Here is a 17,917-nt window from a genome sequence, read left to right as displayed (position 1 = left end):
TGCTCACTGAAATGGAAATAAAGGTATTGAGACAGATCTGCTCCCCCAAATATTGCTTGTGGCACATCTGCAGGTTTGGTTCTCAGCATAGGAAAACTCATTTCACAGATCCTCAGGAGCTGGGATTTCCAAGTGACCCTAAGGCCACAGACCTGCAATCCTAAAGCTGAAGCTTAACCCTGTAGCTGGGGAATGAGGGGAGCTTGCAACATGAACCAGAGCCTTTCCTAGAGGGACAGAAGCACAGTGGTCCTTCAGGAGAAGGAAAAAAAAAATAAATGCACTTCCCTCTTTCCCCTTGCCTTTCCGCTTTGGGGCATTGACATATGGCCATGGCCCACCGAGGAAGGCACTAATCTGTTTCTGAGAAGTCGTGCATGCATACCAGATTATCCCTTCACATCCTAAATTAGCAACATGCAGATGAAGAGCTTTGTCCCAAAGGAGGTTAAAGTAATTTCTGCTTCACAGTACTGAAGCAGGGATCTTTAAGGGCATGGAGGCCCCTCTGCAATAGGATACAGAGGGTCCTGTGAACTGCAAAGAGCCCCAAGTTGGTTCATTTAATCAGTCCAGGGATATTCTCCTAATCTGAAGTTTCCTAGAAGCTCTCATCTCCCACATATTTTAGCCCTTCCACCATTGACGGAGACTTACTATATTTGCACTTCACCACCATCAGCAAACAACCACTAACCACCCAAGTCACAGCAAGAGGGGCAGGTACATCGGGCCCCAAACCCCACCCCAGGTCCATTCCTTACAGCCCACTACCTGGAATAATGTGGCAAAATCCACCCACCCCACCCCTGCAAAGCAGATGTTTCTGCTTCATCCTTGGAAAAAAAAAAAAAAACTAGACCCACACCCTGAAGTGGCCAGCTTTGCTCAGGCAGACTCAGCTATTTCTAGGCTGCTAGAGAATCATGCCCATTTTAGCAGCCAGTCTGTTCTCACTTGGATGTGTCCCCAGTGCTAGTAGGGCCCTAGACCATCTGGCCAAGGCCTAATGATGCCCTCTAAGTCACTGCCTTAATTTCCCAGGTCAGCAGCAGCTATGTCCCTAAGGGTCCCAGCGGTCCCCAAGGGTCCCAGTCCCACATGGGCAGATGCCCGCAGCAGCACAGCGTGCTGCAAGAGCAGGACTTGCAGCCAAGCACCAAAATCCTGCTTCTGCCCAGCAAAACTCAGCGTGCGGACACCAAAAGGTCAGAGTGAGATCCTAGCTGGCACGCGGGGGTGACTTCAACCCTCAAAGTAAACCCCCTGCAGGCTGCGTGCAGAGACCAGGTACAGCACAGCACATCCACGACCCCCCAGGGCAAGGCACCGCTGTTTGCCAGCAGCTGTGGAGCTCCTTGGTTGTGGGGTCCCATGTGAAGAGCAAAGGGCTGATCCTGCCTGGCCCTTAACTCTCAGCTCTGCTCCCAGCAAGCATCTCCCAGTCAGACCCTGCTGGGCGAGCATCTGTGGTTTGAGGAGAAAAAAGGAAAAAAAGTTGTTGAGACCCTGCAGAAGCCTTAACCCTCTGGACGGGCTCTGGCAGAAGGGTTGAGCATGCCTGCTGCCTTCTTCCTATACTTCTTGTAGGACTATAACCTCCAGTGCATGAAGGATTCACTGCTTCCTGTTATCTCTGTCGTAATTACAAGAGCACAGGGAAAATCTGTGTTTCCAGAGCAGATATGGGCCTTATTGTTTTCTGTTTTGCGTCCTGCAGGGAATCAGAAGTGAAGTTTTTAGAAAAGCCAGAGCCAGTTAGAAGCACTGGGGGCTGGACGCTCCTCCTCCTGGTCCCAGCTCCTGAGGTCAGGAGGGAAAGCATCCAACAGTGGCAGAAAGACAGATTGTTATAATTTAAACATTTGAGAGAGGCAGAGAGAGGGACTTTCTCCCCAAGCGTACACGACGTGATGGTATGCCTCTCCTGATCCCTGCAAACCCTTGCAAGAGAACATTCCGAGCAGTTTTCCTATATGAGCACTCTCCCACGTGTGCCAAAAGGCAGTGACAAGGATGAAAGCTGCTTCCTCCTCCCACCCTCACGTCGCTTTTGGATCACAGAAACGACAAGGGGATTCTTTGTGATCTGCCCTCCCAGTTACAAAAAGCAGAAGACCCAAAGGGATCAAGAGAAAAACAACACCAGCCTCATTAAGAGAAGCATCTGCAGCCACAGGGCTCCAGGCAAGCACTCCTTATCCTTCAAGGAATCGACAGCTTTCCAAGGCGAGACACTGAGCAGCACACGGCCAGGGAACAGATGCTGTAACTGGAGGATGGACAGCCTCACATCTTTTAGGGAAAATCATCCGACGGGCACGTCCAGCACGGGTCCTGCCCTGCAGCATACTTCTCCCGCATGGCAGCTCCAGCAGGGTCACAGCAGGGAGTGCAGAGCAGCTCTGCCAGCCCTAGAAGCTGTGTCCTACCTGCCAGCAGCCAACCACCCCCCTACACCCACCTCATCCACCTCCAGAGGTCCGCTGCCACGCGATATCAACACATCAGAGCCAAGACTTCAATGCACAAACCAGGCACCATCCTCCCATGCAAGAGCTGTGAGCCATCAACTCCTCCCTGCCTTACTACACCTGTAGGTCAAATCACCACATCATTAGGGGAAGAGCCCACGTTCCCCGTCATTTGACATCAAATGGAATGTATATTGAATTTTCAGCTAGCTTGGACAAAATCCTTCAGAAGTTGCTTGTGGAAATCATCTCGCATTAGACAGGCAAGTGGTTGGCTTAGTTTCCTACTAACGCTATGCTTTGAGGGGGGAGGACAAATCGAGGGCTTTCGTTATTTTTCTGAAGGAATATCGGTTTTTACACCAGAGAAATGATTTCACAGCAGAAAAATCCAATGGCTAGAAATCAAAAATGTAAACATTTCTATGTAGCCTCTCAGGATTCGTGTTCTGCCAAAACACCAGAGGAGCACCAGACAACACGCAGGGTGCGTGCCCCAGCACCACTGCCCCCACACCACACGTCCTTCCTTTCCAGGACAGCAAAAAGCAATTAGCCCAAGTGCTGATGATCCCCAAGGAGAGCATTTCAGCCACGTGAAAAGCGAAACCCATAGGTACAAGAGCCCGGGACTTAAATTCTATCCCCCTAAAATGAGCATTAACAGCTGCTGAACCAGCTTCTGTTTTCTGGCCTCCTAGGCACCGCTGCTCCTTTACTGAAATTGCCCCAGCAGTATCAATTAGAGGAAAACTGGCCAACTCCCCATCGTATCCCACCCACTTGGCATTAACCCATGCACAGCCCACCGCTCCCCCCTCCACAAGTGCAACCCTGAGCCACATTTCTATTTTCAGTGCTCTGCCAGTGTGGTTAACCGGCTGCCTGGGGCTTACCGAGTCAATCTGTTGGGCAGGAAATTAAAAAAGCTTAATTTATAACAGGGCATTTACTAAGGCCAGGAAAGGGGGGATGGGGGCAAACTATAGGGTGTGCCCACACTGATTTCCAGGCACCCTATGGACTCACACATCCCACCACCCCGCTCTAATGCTGCAGCTCCTTCCCTCCAGGATGGTGCAGCAACCAAGCCAGGACCCACTGCTTGAAGTCCATGCCTTTTCTTGCCAGCTTTTCAAGAGATATTGTCCCAGGACAGCATCTTAACACTGCTAGCCTTGCTAAGTGTTGGAGGAAAGCATCCTGAGTATTAGGAGTTACCACATTAATTTAGAAGTGGCAAGGAAGAAGAGGAGCTTACTAACAAGCTCCAGCTTTGTTTTTGCAAAGCCACTGAAGCAGTACAGCAGCAACAAGCCTGCTTCCAGAATATTATCCAGGTTTTTCTGTGTACAGCCTACATCAGCAGTTGGTTTCTGAGCCCCTGGCAACTACAATTGCCAAACCCCTGCTCCAGACCCTTGCTAACATTTAGGTGCCCGAACATTTCAGATTTCAGCTGAGATTTCATCTCGTAACTCTCAAAATACAGTGAAACAGAGCTGTCTGGCACCAGCTGAAGCACCTGGCTTGGAAGCTCCTTTTTTTTCCATTTCTTCTGAGCAGAATGACACTTGTGTTCAGCGTGACTCATCTCCTTGACCTTTCTATTCACTTTTAATGGTGCAAGCTGGAAATAAGGGCATACAAACAATGCGCTCATTATTCAGCTGGTGAACTGCAGCCCTCGGACCAGCTCTCTACCCTGCAGCAGACAAGGGCACACAGCATGCGCATCTCATTCCAGCACATCCAGGATGAGCCCCTCCAGGACCAGCCCCTCCAGGACCATGCAACCCCACTGCTTATTTCACAGCAGAGGGGTGCAGCCCAAGGAGCTCGTACCCTACTGGCAGAAGTCCATATAAAACGGTGCACAAGTGCAAGAGATCCTGGGAAACTGGCACTGTCACCTCCAGGAATTCAGCTGCAAGGAATTCTTACCGAGGTATTGTCCTGGAAACTGAAAAGGGGGTGGAGGGAGGAAGGGAAGAGGAAAAGGGGCCGGTGAGGCTCTCAGCCGAAGCACGGCTTTCCTGCATGTCCACACAGAAAATAGAAACCCCAGCTGACGCGTGAATGAAACTAAATCCAGCCACTAAAACTTCCTGAGAGTCCCTCCAAGCAGGGGCTGCAGCAGACCCCTCGGTGACCTCTCCTCTCCAGGAGTTTCCCCTCATTGACTTGGTGCAGCGTTTCCAACAGAGCCGCAGCTTCCCCCACCCTCCGCAAGCTGCAGCAAAGCAGAGCATGAAGAAAAGGGCTTTCAACAGTTTGCTTAAAAGCTGAGCCAGGAAAAAAAAAATTATTACTTTATTTACTCTGAAAGAATTAGCATCTCCCTGGCTGCAGAGGCACAGCATGATGCAGGCAGGGATGGCACGCAGGGTCAGCCTGAGCCAACAGACCCAGATGCACTGAAGCCCCACAGGTCATCCAGATCCTCAGCAAGACACAGCTTCCTAAGGGGAGCACAGCCCCTGAAACACACCCCATCCCTTGCCAGGAAAATAGGGTGCATGGGTCCCTTAGGTGAAAGCCAGACCCTGTTCAGATAGATGGGAAGTTGGCCCTGAGCCTCATGAGCTGAGCATCACAAGGAATACAGCATCAGGCATGGGGGACTTCACAAGAAATCAAACCAAACTCATTAGGGACAAATGCACTCAGCCCAGGGCCTGTATGAGGGTGGGATATTCAGTAACAACACACTGGAATTGCTTTCTTATAGCACCAAGAGCCGAACATCTCCAGCTCCGAGGCAGTGCCAGACTGACATCCACTCACCTTACAGCCCAGGGTTAGCACACAACACCCACAGGGTGCCCCAGCCTCACTATCCAGCACCCTGCTTCCATTCCCATCCCTCCAGCTTCCAGAAGCTTCTCTTCCCAGTAAACTAAAGCATGTGTGGCTGCCTAACAGACCCTCCACCGCCTTCAGATTTCACTTACAGACAATTCTTTAGAGCATCGAGAGCAGCAGATGTAAGGGCATGGTGCTCTGTGTTACTCCCCATCATCTAAACTGTAAGAACAATCTGTTCAAAGTCTGAAGACAAAAACCCAAACCTTTTTGGATTTGCAGCGTGTGATGCACTAGTAGTGTTGCTAGACAGGAAGAGACCAGCCCACAGAGGAAAAGCATTTTTCAAGCAGACAACTCAGACCACAACTGAGAACATAACCTGAGGCACGGGGATGAAAAAGAGCTCAGAATATTTCAGTGCTTGAAAACAAATGCGTCTTGCTGGCATATCAGCATCCAGCCTTACTTTTGTGTTACAGCAGTGACTGGAGGCCAGGTTCTGTGCAGGGAGAGAGGATCAGGCCCCAGGGCATCAGAAATGCAAGGGACTTGCCCAGGGGCTGAAAAGCTGCAGCAGAGCTTGGGAACGAGCACTGGTGTAGCTCACTCCACTCATTCAGTCCCCAAGCCATCCTTTTTCCTTCCAGCTCCTTATACAACCTTGAAGAAAAGCTTCTGCATTTTAAATACATTACTATCATTTTCCTAATTTCAGAAGTGACATCTTGACATTGTGAAAGCTTCCAGATGATGCAAAGAATCCTGCTGGCTTCTGGAGAGAAGAGTCCAGACTCAGAGCAACCAACCTCAAAAATGCCTTTTGTGTAGTTCATTTATTTTAGTTCCAAAGATTTTCCAGACGTGTCCGCAGAGAAACCACGGCATCATTTGGATGGTTCACTCCGCGCTAGGCTTCATTTCAAGAGCCTTGAAATCTGCCGACAGTAACCCAATGGCTAATTACACCCCATTGCCAACCTAAGTTTTTTCCACATAACATGAGATTGTTACAATTTTTCCATTCTTTCATGTCTCAACTTTTTTTCCGGTTTTAGTCATTCTTCCCATATTGGTTTTTTCTTGATTTGTTTGTTTCACACAAAGGTCTCAATTTTAAGGAAAACTGCCAGTTTGCAAACTCAGCACATATCCGCGTGAGCTTCAGCAGAGCTACCAAGGATAAAAAAAAAAGCTTTGATATACACCAAAGCCAGGCTGCAGCTGGAAAAGGGTCCCAGCAACTTCTCTCAAGCAAGCCAGGAGGGCAAAGGAAGGGTGCATTGCCTAAACAGCTGAAGGAAAAAAGCAGGTAACACCAGAAGGTAGAAGATCTTAAGGGTCTGAGGACAGCACCCTGCTTACCTTAGTCAGAGGTTTGCACCCGCAGCCGGTGAGGCTAACTCAGGACACTGCTACATGTCCTGCTGATGCTCAAAGTCTAGCCACTTTCAGAGGTTTGGTTCATTGCCACTGGTCCAAGGAGCCTGCAGTTTGCAGAAGGCTTTAACTCTCACCAGCAGAATACTTTTATGCAGTAGCCCCACTCCCTCATTCTCCAATATCTACTCTGCAGTCTTGATGTCTTGGTCATCGGGGTAATTTTCTGCTAAAGGATGGGTATCAGGAGGCTTAAAACCCTGAGTAAATCACGCCAGCAATTCTGCTCCTCAGGCACAAAGCGGCTCCTGACAGAAGCTAACGCTGCACAAGGGGCAGAGCTTTCCCCAGGGCCAAACCAAGCCCCACAAACACACTTGAGCTCCCCCTGGTTTGCCACAGGGCACCACACCACATCCTGCTGCGGACATGGGGCTCGCTGCTTTCTCCAGAAGGCACAGCAGTGTTCATCTGGAAGGTTTCCCTGTCCTGAAGTCTCCTAAAACCTCTCCAGAAAGCCACCCTCCCAAAAACAAGGAATAAAAGCAGTGCTATTCCTGACAGCTCTGTAATGATAAGGTGGGGGGTCATAATCAGAGAAATCCAAGCAAAAAAGAACCAAGAACGGCACTAAGCAGCCCTTACCCAGATGAACACAACTAAGTCCACATCTCAGCACAATTCAAGTTTGGGATCAGCAGGCACAGCAGGAGCAGTGCCTTTTGTGGCACGGGTCCTCCCTTGGGGCTCCCCCAGCCACCACTGATCCAAGGGGGACCCCCACATTGGGGCAGGCAGGGGGTCCCAGCACAGCTCCACTTCCAGGCCCTGCTGCTCGTACAGGACAGACCTGCCATGAATCCAGGTCAGACGGTTGCCTTCCATATGGCAACTCTATTCCAAAGCAGCTCAAAATGTCAATAGCTCAGGGAACCCAGCAGATCATCAGGCCAAGCTGCGGAAGCACAATTGTGTGCGCATGCCTTTGTGGTGACACTGACACTCACTGTTGGGCAAATAGTGAAGATATTTAACTTGACCCAGTTCCAGCAGATGACTGAAAGGCCTCAGCATTCCCAGAGTGTCCTCAATCACTGCATCAGACCTGCAGAGTAAGGGCTTTCCTACAGGCATGAGGGGAAGTCTACACTGGAAAGTCTTCCTCCACATGAATGTAGTTTGAGGTGTAACTTGTGGTTCATTTGTAGTATATTTCCCAAATAATGATCTTGTTTTAAACTGGAATTTCCATTCTCCTGTTTTCACACAGGGGAAGTAATCATGTTTTCAACCAAAACCCAAATTTAATGTTTCCTTAGTTTTATAGGATAGCTGCTTCCCAAGGATAAGGTTCCTGCTAAGCAAACTGGGTGAGCATATACATTGCCACATGGATACAAATATATATCTGGCACTTCATCACATGCAATGCAGCAGGGATTTCTACAGCCATAGGGACCGCTACTCCTCAAAGTCAATTCACCCTGCAACAGAACAGGAGCTCAAAATGCACTTGTTCTTCCCAATTCACTTGGACCAGGCATCTCTACCCAAAAACCTGTGTACACAGACCGTGCTAACCATCTCTAACACAGGTGCCAACAAGCAAGCCAGCAAACAAGCTCAACCCTTTGAAAGCCCTTCAAGGCCAAGAGCCACCCCTGCACCTGCAGTGTCTGCTGCTGTCCAACAGCCCCGGGCTCAGCTTCTTGCCCCCAGCCCTTCCTAGGTCCCTCCGTCCTCCAGCTACATCCACAGCAGCACCATGCTGATACCTCACACCCTACCTACACCAGCTCCTCTGTTCCCCTTTCCCCGATTCCCCCATATAAGGTTTGTCAGCCCCAAAAGCACATGATCTTCAACCTGCTTCCGTGAAAGCACTCCCAGTATTGCTATAACACACTTCTTTGAAGTTTGGGAATCGCACGTTTGCACAGTACAGCTGGCCATGCAGCTCCCACCTGCTCCAAGAGCAGCCCCGCAATGCGTTCCCCACACCACACTGCAGTCCCAGCACCCAAATAGCAGCCTGAAGGATCAGGGCATAAGACAAAAGTAGAAAACGTAACTTAAAATCATTTGCTGATTTGTTTTACTGCTACAGACAAAGAAAAATTCAGACTGAGGAGTGGTTTCCTGGAAAGCATTCCCTGATTTATTTCAGAAGTCCAGACAAAACTCACATTACCTAAAAATGCATCTATAAATGGTACTTCCCCAAACGCCTCTGCATTAGCGATATGTGCCACGGCAGTGCCTTCTGCTTTTTTAGCATCTGCTGCAATAGTTTGTCTTGGCTTAAAGAACAGATCTAATTCAAAGCAGTTATGAGAACATACTCTGAAACCATGCCCTGAAGCCGGGCTGTGGGACAGATGGGGAGCTTTGAGGCACAAACAGCACCAGGACCTCACTCCATCGCCCCTGGCAGAGGAAAGGCAGTCTGGCACACACTGCTGGGTGATAGGACATCCTGCCATTAAAAGGCCGGGCTGACAGCGGCAAATATTTTTGTGTTGGAGCTCTGAGGGAACTAACTGGTACTTTAAAATTAGAGCTGCTGTGCTGAGCATCACAGACAGCACTGCTGCCACACAGACAGCAACAGCACTTCAACAGGTTCCCTTGGGAGCTGCCAACAGCCAGCCCAGGCACTAAGCAGACCACGGTGATCAAGCTGGAGACAGACTTAAGAACATGTAATATACACTAAACTTAATCACCTTCCAATTGTCTCATGGAGTTTTTACACCAGATTGAGCTCGCTCCCAGGCTCACACCTCTACCCGCACATCACTGTCCTGCTGCAGAGGAGGTGGAGTTCAGAGCAGGAACCACAGCACTGCATCACCCCCAAAGGTGGGTCAGGTATCACCACGGCCCACAACACATCATGCAGCTACAGGTAACCATGAGACACTGGGGAATCCTATTCTGCATGGTAAGAACCTGAGAAATCCATCCCCATTCAGCAACAAAAAGTGAGAGGCAGGGGTCAGTACCCGTTTAAAAGGATGCACATCCCTTTTGCAGCCCCCCCGATTTGTTCTAGGGCAGAACATCTGCATGCACTAGGAACACCACCAGTTTTATTGGCTTACTCTTGCTTTTAAAGGACATTTTACATGCCAGGATCCAGTAGTGGAGCTCTGACACAGCAACACCAGCAGGCAGGAGGTCCACACTATCATTGCTTTTTGCACATGAGAAAGGATTGGTAATCTCCAACAGACTTTGCCTTAGAGAGCTACAACCTAAAGAGCAGGGATAAAAAGCGACCCAATCCCTAATGAATTGTGGCCCAAGTAATGCAGCTGTGCTTTGGACCACAGAGCCAACACTCCCATTAGCTCTGCTGGGAGCCAGCTCCTCGATCATGGGTCGGGAACCAGCTCCTGCATCCAGCCCTGCAGGGAGGCGAGCGCCAGAGCAGCCTTCAAAAACTGCCTCTAAGGGAAGGGCCTGCAGAGGGATTTCATCCTGACCCCAGCTTACATGGAAGAATAATAAATTACCTAAGCCAAATGCCTGCACCCCGTCCCCTGGACGGAGCATGGCTGACAGCTGGGCTGCTTTTAACTGAAAGTCCGGTTCCAAGCTGGCAATGCACTGACAGCATAATCCAGGTTTTACACTGGAAATCAGAGTCGCCATCAATTCCAAGCTTAAAGTCATATTTCTTCTTGTAAAACAGTATCAATGCTTTTAATTGGCAAAATATGAAACAAAAGGACTTCTAACTGGCTGGATAAGGATTATTCTTTAGCTCATTCTGGATGACTGGGGAAGAGCCAAGGGGAGAAGCAACAGATGGTAACTGGATACTTCATAATTTCCAGCATTTTTATTTCTTCTGAAGAGCATGCCATGTATTATTACACTTCTCTACCACTAAAGGAAACTGCTGCTTCCAGAAGTTTTCACCCAAAAAAACAATCCAATTTTATAGGCATTTGTAAAAGTATAGACAGGCTCCAACTTTGCGGGTTGGATTTGTGTGACATCATCTGTTAAAATATGGGAAAATGTGAGCTGGAAGGGCAGTGTTCAGAGGCAGTTCAGTTCGTGCCATTCCTGACACTGGGATTTCTCTATTTTCCCTGGAAGCCTTCTGTCCTGGGTTCTTCTCCCTTTCTTTGGGGACACCTGATGGATCTGCTGCTGAGGATGAGCACAGAAGTGCTTCACCTCTCCACACACAGCAACCAACTGAACTGAAACTGAAACAATCCTGGCTGAAATAAAACCCAAGAAAACTTGGAAAGATTAAAAGGCTATAAAAAGCATTAGTCAATGCCATCACCAGTCCAAATCTGACTCCTCCCTCATTTAAATTATTTGATGCCCTATTAGGAGGCTCATTAAGAAAACTCAAAGCTTTCACTACAAGAGCCATTACTTGGAGCAACGGGCTGGCCCTACAACAGCTCACCAGCCACCCATCACCTCGTTAGCTCCAGCCAGAGCACAGCTCTGCTTCCTGCAGCTGCCGCCCAGGTCTGGACCCAGGACTGCCAGAAAAGTTACCTGCTAACTTGAAAAGGAGCTAGGTCCTATGCTGAAGCTGTCTGAAGGTTACACACTGACAGGCAATACGCCTAGGGATGCTCTGAAACCACTGAAACATCAGCACAGCCACAGACAAAAGAAAAAAGAGAACTTCATAAAGTTTCCTTTGAAATAGTTGAGACTGAAGGTAGTTCAGTTTTCAACTAACACAAAGTCAGGGTGGCCAGACAAGCTGGCTGCACAAAAAGGGAATCAAGAGCTAATATCACCCCAGTACTCTCAGAGAGAACTACTCTAGCAGCAGGTCCCACTGCCGTTAACTTTTTCTGGCAGTGATTTTTATTCATTGACCAGCACTTATTTTCCCCATCTTGCTCAAACTCTGCAAGCAAACCAGCAATGAAAGCATTCCTCATATGCCACCTTTCTTAAGGAAGTTTTAGGAACCCAGAAACTATAGTCTGCAACCACGCTGCTACACACAGAGTCCCACAAGTGTTCACCCTGCTAAGAACCAGCCCCGCAATCCCCACTGCCTGGGCTGCCCAGGGAAGACAGCAAGCACGCAAATATCGAGCATGAATGCTGAATCCCAGACATCTCAGCTCTTTGCTCTTCAGAGCACTACTCCATTTCTCAAGTTACCCTGCACGACTCCAACTTTTCACATTTCAGAAGCAGCCTTGCCAACAAGCTAGCCGTCCCCTCGCAGGACTGTCCAAAGAGAGCTCGGTGCACCAATACCAAGTGCCTGCTGCAGCTTCAGCAAACGCCCTGAGAGCACACAAAACTCTCAGAGCAGCTCCACAAGTCTCCATCCAGCCTGCTCTGGCATTTCACATCCACCCTGGGGACGGCAGACATTTGGAAAGCAGAGCTCTGGAAACGCGCTCTGCAAAACCAGAGCGCTCGCCTGGTGAAACCGAGCGCTCAGCCCCGCTTCTGCCTGGCTGTCCAAGTGACATTCCAGGCTCTCGCTGCACGCCCAGTGCTGCTCCACATCTGGTTCTTCTCTGCACTTCCTCCTGCCCCGCTCAGGAGCCACGATTTTAAGGAGAAACCCGGAAAATTCGGGCTGGCGAGGCGAGAGGGCAGAGCGCGCCTTGAGGAGCCGAGCAGGAACTTCTGCACAGCTTTTTTGTGTGTGTGTGAGAGATCTGGGCTTTGATGTACGGCGGGGAGAGCAGATTACTTGTGGACAAAAGTTTCTGCTCCTCGGGGAGGAGAGCTGTGCAAGAAGAGAGGCTCGGTTAAACACATCCCCACGCCCGGCCATATAAAGAGCTGCAGCCTCCGCCAACACGTCCCAGCTTTTTGCTGCAGGACACAAAAAAGCAACAGGCAGACTCTTTAAGAAAGACGAATAAACTATTGTTTTAAGGGTGTTTTTTTTTTTTTCTTCCTCCCCTTTTACGGGCCCCCTGACAAATGGCATTCAGACCCGAGCAGCTGAAGGGTTTTTTTTTTCCCGGAATGCAGCCCAGGAGCGCTTCGCCCCGCACAAAAGCCCCGCTCGCAGGGCGCAGCGGCCCCGGCTCGCTTCTGGCACCCACCAAAGCCTAAAGAAGAGGGTCCCGGGGGGGTCCCCCTGCCTCTTACCTGCCCGGCCGAGGGACACGGCACCCAGCAGCAGCAGCAGGCAGCTCCGTATCCAACTGCGCCTTTTCCACCGCGTGTGCGTATCCATGGTCCAGAAAAAACGGGGTACCAGCTCGGGACAATTCAGGGAGAAAAAAAAATGCAAAAAAAAAAAAGAAAACACGCCAGAAAAAAAAAAAAAAAAAAAGCAGCTCGGACCCCCCCCCGCCAACCCACCCCCCCCGGAGAGCAGCCGCCCTATAAAGCCATGGGATGGGCGAAAAGCTCTCGGGGGCTCCGCCGCGCTCGCTCCACCGCGCTGGCCCCCGGCCCCTGCCTCGCTCCTGCGGCGCAAAACTTTCTTTTCTCTTTCCCCCCCCCTCCCCTCCTTCCCTTTTCTTCTTTTAAACCCAAGGCAAGAGTTTGTCAATCTGGGAGCCGAGCAGCAAATCAGGGCCGGGCGGAGCAGCCCCCCCGCCCGGGTCGGCCCGGCCCCCCCGCCCGCCCCCCAGCCCGGCCCGGCCCCAGTCCGGGACATTGAGGGGAGGGGGGGGTTCAGCACGGCTGGGTGGCTCCTAGCAGCACCCCCAGCCCTGGGGTTTCTCGGGGAGAGGGGTTTGGAAGGGGCAAAATGCAAGGATTTGGTGAAACGGAGGCTGGCGCTGCAAGGAGGGCGGTGGAGAGGCAGCGGGGCTGCTCGCCCCCCGGTCCCAGCACTGCTCTGCTCCTCTTGGTCTTTTTGTGGAGCTACCGAGCACTGCTCGCTTGGGATAAACACCAAGGGACGGTGCAAGGGACATGCACCATCAGCAACGCCAAAGGACAGTGCGTGTCCCTCGCACCAGCGACAAGCGCTGAGGGATGGTGCAAGGGACGTGCACCATGAAGTGGCAAACACCAAGGGACGCACACCATTAAGTGACACCCCAGCACCCAGGCAGACTTTGCATCCACCCCTCAGGCCCTGGGGTCCTAGCAGAGGCTGAACCTTGCACTGTAGGGCCGGGGGCACACAGCGCTGCAGCCCCCAGCAAGCCCCAGATCAGAGCAGGCAGGGAAAAACAACCAGACACAGCCTTCCCCTTAAGGTGCTTCCTAGCACCGATACCTGCTGACCTGAACGATGCCCACTGCCAGCACACACCCAGCTGAAAAGTCCCTAGTCCTGTGACTCAAGTATCTGGGGTCACCAGATTTCAAGGCGCAGCGACTTCTCCTACAGACTCTTGCCCTAAGCCCCACCGAAGCATCCCAGCCCCTGCAGAGCAGCACCTTGAGGCCCTTTATTGTCCATAGGGGAAATAACCATGGCTGGCGCCTGCACTCAGCACCCTGCCTCCTCATCCAAGGGTTTGGCACTCAGCACTGCAAGAGCCAGGATAGCCACTGGCTGTTCCTGCTTATCATCAATAATTAGAGGGACAACACATGATTTGGGGTCACTCATCCTGTCCCTGCTTTGGGACATCCACTGGAAGGCTTGGTACAACAGGGGTTACACTGAGCTATTTGCTCAGCATTGATCTTTGAGCTGCCAGAAGCTCCTTGGGCAGGTAATTGCTTTCAGCTGGCACATCAAAAACCCAAAAACACAGGAGGCCAAATCCCACCAGATCCGTACAAGGGAGCAAAGGAAAAACAGGTGCTGCCTGTGCGCTCAGCTTGGAGCCTAAAGAGGCTATCTAACAGTTCCACGGAAAGAGATGCAGGAAGCATTTCCCTTCACCTAGACCTCTTGGGATGTCCTCCCCTCCCACCAGCCTCCATACAAACCTGGAAAGGCCCCAGCCCGAGCTACACACGGGAGGCTGTTTGCTGATGGAGCTGCTCACCGGAGGCAGGGGAGGCACACGCTGGCTGCACGCCCGAGCCAGGAGCTGGAGGAGGCACGCAGCTCGCACGTGCTGGCTGCAGCCCTGCGCAGGGTGAGTACGGTGCCAGTGGCACTCCCGGGCACGTCTTAGATGAAAGCCTCTTCCAGTACCCACCTTTCATTAGGAACCAGATGACTGGAGGCTGGCGAGACAAATTAAGTTGGGCTCTGTACCCAGGAGGAGCCTGGAGGCGAGTTCTTTCGGTACGAGTAACACCTGTGCTTCCCTGCAAACACCAGGGCAGCATCCATCACCACTGCACCTCCTGCTCCAACATCCCCAACTACTCACAGACAGTCCTTCCCACAGGCTCACAGGTGCCTCTGGCATGGAGCAGAGCAGCTACTCCACAACTCAAACAGCACATCACAGAGGGAAGATGTTCGCTCTCTCCTTCGGTCACGTGGAGAGAACCTCAGGAGTACAGACAAGGACCTATGACAGCTAGAAGGACCAGCAAACCCTGAAGATTGCAGAGACCTCTCCCCAATAACACTTGTTGTGGCAGCAAAACAATGCAGTTTCATCCACAATATTTCTATGGATGTCTCATCCCTGCCCAGAAGCTGGAGAGCCCTCTCAAAGCACTGGCAGCCTCAGTGACAGAGGTGGGGTTTGATTTCAGCCTCAGCCACATAAGCACCAGGACCCTTCATCTGCTCACCCCAGATGTTGCTGGCATTTCTGACCACACAAGTAGCTCATTGTTTTGGGATGAGACCTTTTTTTTTCCAGCTGCAAGTGAAAATCCCATTGCCACCTAAAATCTCAAAGAGTTGAAGTCACCTTCACTTTCAAAGGCATACAGCAATAGGAGGGGGATATCTAGTGCATTGAAAGCGCAGCAAATGAGGAAATAAAAGCAGGTCAGAGCAGCGCAGTGCTCATTTACCACCCATACTTCAAGGGCTCCCAAAGCAAAAGCCAGAACACCCAAACCTAGACCTTCACCAGATGTGAAGCCACTTTGCTTTACGCAGCAGCTGAGAGCCTGGCCTAGGGAGTTGTGCTGAGCAGTCCAAGTCAGTCTCCAGTTGCTTTCCAGGTGATTTAGAAGCTTGCACAGACCTGTTTGCCCCTCCTCAACAATAGCAGAGAAACACAGAATTAAGCTTGTAAGAGCAAACTGGAAAATTCCAGCATTTGCATGCCAAGTTTCAAGAGCCAGCCTCTGAGCTGGAGCAGGCTGGATCATCTATCTGCTGCTGCGGGCTCTGAGTAGGCTTACACAAGTTGGGGTGGTTCATGCCAACTCCAAATCCCTCCAGCAGCCAGTTGGGGTAACATCTCTATAGCCAACAGAATGGATTGCAGCAGGGGCAGGTGGCCAGAGATCTTTAAGGAACAGGAGATATTTTTATACGAGTATTTGAGACTAAATGCATTTTGAGCTCAGCTACCATTTATAGGATGGGAGACGCTGGTGAGCTTTAAAAGACTCAAGGTATATGGATAACAGAAATTGGCAATCATTTATATACTATGAAACTAGTCAAACACGAGCATTCAGCCAAAAAACTCAAAGGCATTCTGTAGTTTGAAAGTAAATACTGGGATAGTCAGAAAAACACTAGATTTTACTGATAACCAGTTAAACCCTGTGAACACCTGATGAGAACAGATTGAAAAATGGCTTTCTTAGAATTGCTTGAGTTGTTGCATAAATAATCAGGGAAGACAACTGCTATCAGCAATGACTGCAAATGTTATTCATGAAGAGCACAATCTGTAAAAAGTTTTCCTCTATTCCTAATCTTATAACCTGCCTTTAACACATCCCTACCCCAACCCAACCTTTATGAATTGCTTTATGCTGAAGTCATAATCCTGAACTATGATCTCACACCTGCTGCCATGGAAATGATTCCTTAAATGTAATTTAAGACTTAAGAGAAAAAATACAAGTTTAGTGCTGAGACATTTTGAATTAAGAGATTTGAAAAAAAACTATCCATCTACATACAGGTGAAACACCATTCAGAAAAGCTTTATGGTCCAATAGCAGCTACAAAATTAATTAAATCAGATTAATGTGAATTCTTCCTACAGTTAAATCTCATTTCAGAACAAAAATAAAAACATGGCTCTGGTGGTTAAACACCTGTTTTGGCTTTGGTGGCCAATTCCTTTACAAAACAGCTCCAGCACTCGGAGCTGGACAGACGGCTTGTCCAAGCTTCAGCTGCTCTGGTGGAAATTAAATCTGATTTTTGCCATGAGGTGGCACCAGGACAAGCCCCATCAGTGAAAAGAGCAGCCAGCACAAGGTGGGGCTTGTTTTTTTGTATGTTTCAATGCTTCATAGTCAAAGAGGTTTGTTTAATAGAGGAAATAGCATTATAAGGAGAACAGACTTTCCACTCCTCCTCTTTTTCCAGTGTTGTTGCCTTCTCCTGAGTTTGGTGTTAACTCCAAGCCTTGTATGTTTGAAATGCATTGATATTAAACACAGAAGGGCAGAAATCACACTGCTGTGCCTGTTGAGAAGGATGAACTCAGTTCACCTTCACCTTTCAGTCTGGTTCCTCTCTCTATGCCCAGGCTGGAAGGCCAGCAGGAGAGTTGCTATTCACTTTCCATATCTGTTTTATTTCTAAATGCCCCTATGATCTGTGGTCAACAGCCCAGGCTAAACCCTATATAATCTGTCTAGACTGCAGGCAGATAATCCTTGGTGCTACAGAAAGTGTTGCGTTAAGCCCTGAGGCTGCACAAGGACCTATGAGTTACCCTGTGATCTTCACAAGGGTCAAAAAAATGAAGATACTCCTCAATTACTCACTCTCGCTGACCCCAAAGAAGGCTTTGTTGAAGACAGGACTGCAGAGTTAATTTCTGAGCTCTAGATCGTCCATCGTAATCATGACTGAAGATTAAAGGTGAGCCCTAACCGCAAGGCTTCCCCGCGGGTCCAGAATTCCCATGGCATTTGGCTTCAGGGGCCAGGCTCGTGTGCCTGCTGGGAATATTCCCATCTAGGCCACTGTGGGGTTTCTTTTCAAGCCTGTCCATAAGAAAGGCTTTAGAATTTCCCTGGGGATAAAAAGGGATTGACAGGAATCAAACAAGCAGGTGACAGCTCACATTCCATGCGCCTCCACTTCTTGCACTCTGTGGTCACAAGTTTGCCTTACCCACCACCTGTCAGGGTCACTTCTCCCAGCAATTGTTGGGTTTCTCGTTGCTATTCCAGGAATGCAGGTGAGCAGTTTTGCTGGTACAACCCATTTTCTAGAAGCGAGGTGCTTCCCCTCCTTGCTACCTCAGATTACCTGTGATGCCAATCAGGGCAGA

At 49.9% G+C, this 17,917-nt stretch overlaps 1 protein-coding gene across 4 annotated transcripts in view; it reads right to left on the bottom strand.

The window, feature by feature from the left end:
* Positions 1-17,917, bottom strand: part of COL5A1 (collagen type V alpha 1 chain) — a 168,091-nt gene that overhangs the window by 136,168 nt on the left and 14,006 nt on the right. For 3 of the 4 annotated variants that reach the window (XM_084494108.1, XM_084494109.1, XM_084494110.1), the window contains exon 2: positions 12,771-12,882. The exons of the other annotated variant lie outside the window; for it this stretch is intronic. In XM_084494108.1, the coding sequence (XP_084350234.1) occupies positions 12,771-12,882 (112 nt within the window). The remainder of the gene's footprint in view (positions 1-12,770; positions 12,883-17,917) is intronic. 4 annotated transcript variants of the gene reach the window in all.

Source organism: Aythya ferina, assembly GCF_964211825.1.
Source record: "Aythya ferina genome assembly, chromosome: 20".
Classification (NCBI taxonomy): domain Eukaryota; kingdom Metazoa; phylum Chordata; class Aves; order Anseriformes; family Anatidae; genus Aythya; species Aythya ferina.
This window is presented reverse-complemented; position numbering and strand designations above follow the sequence as displayed.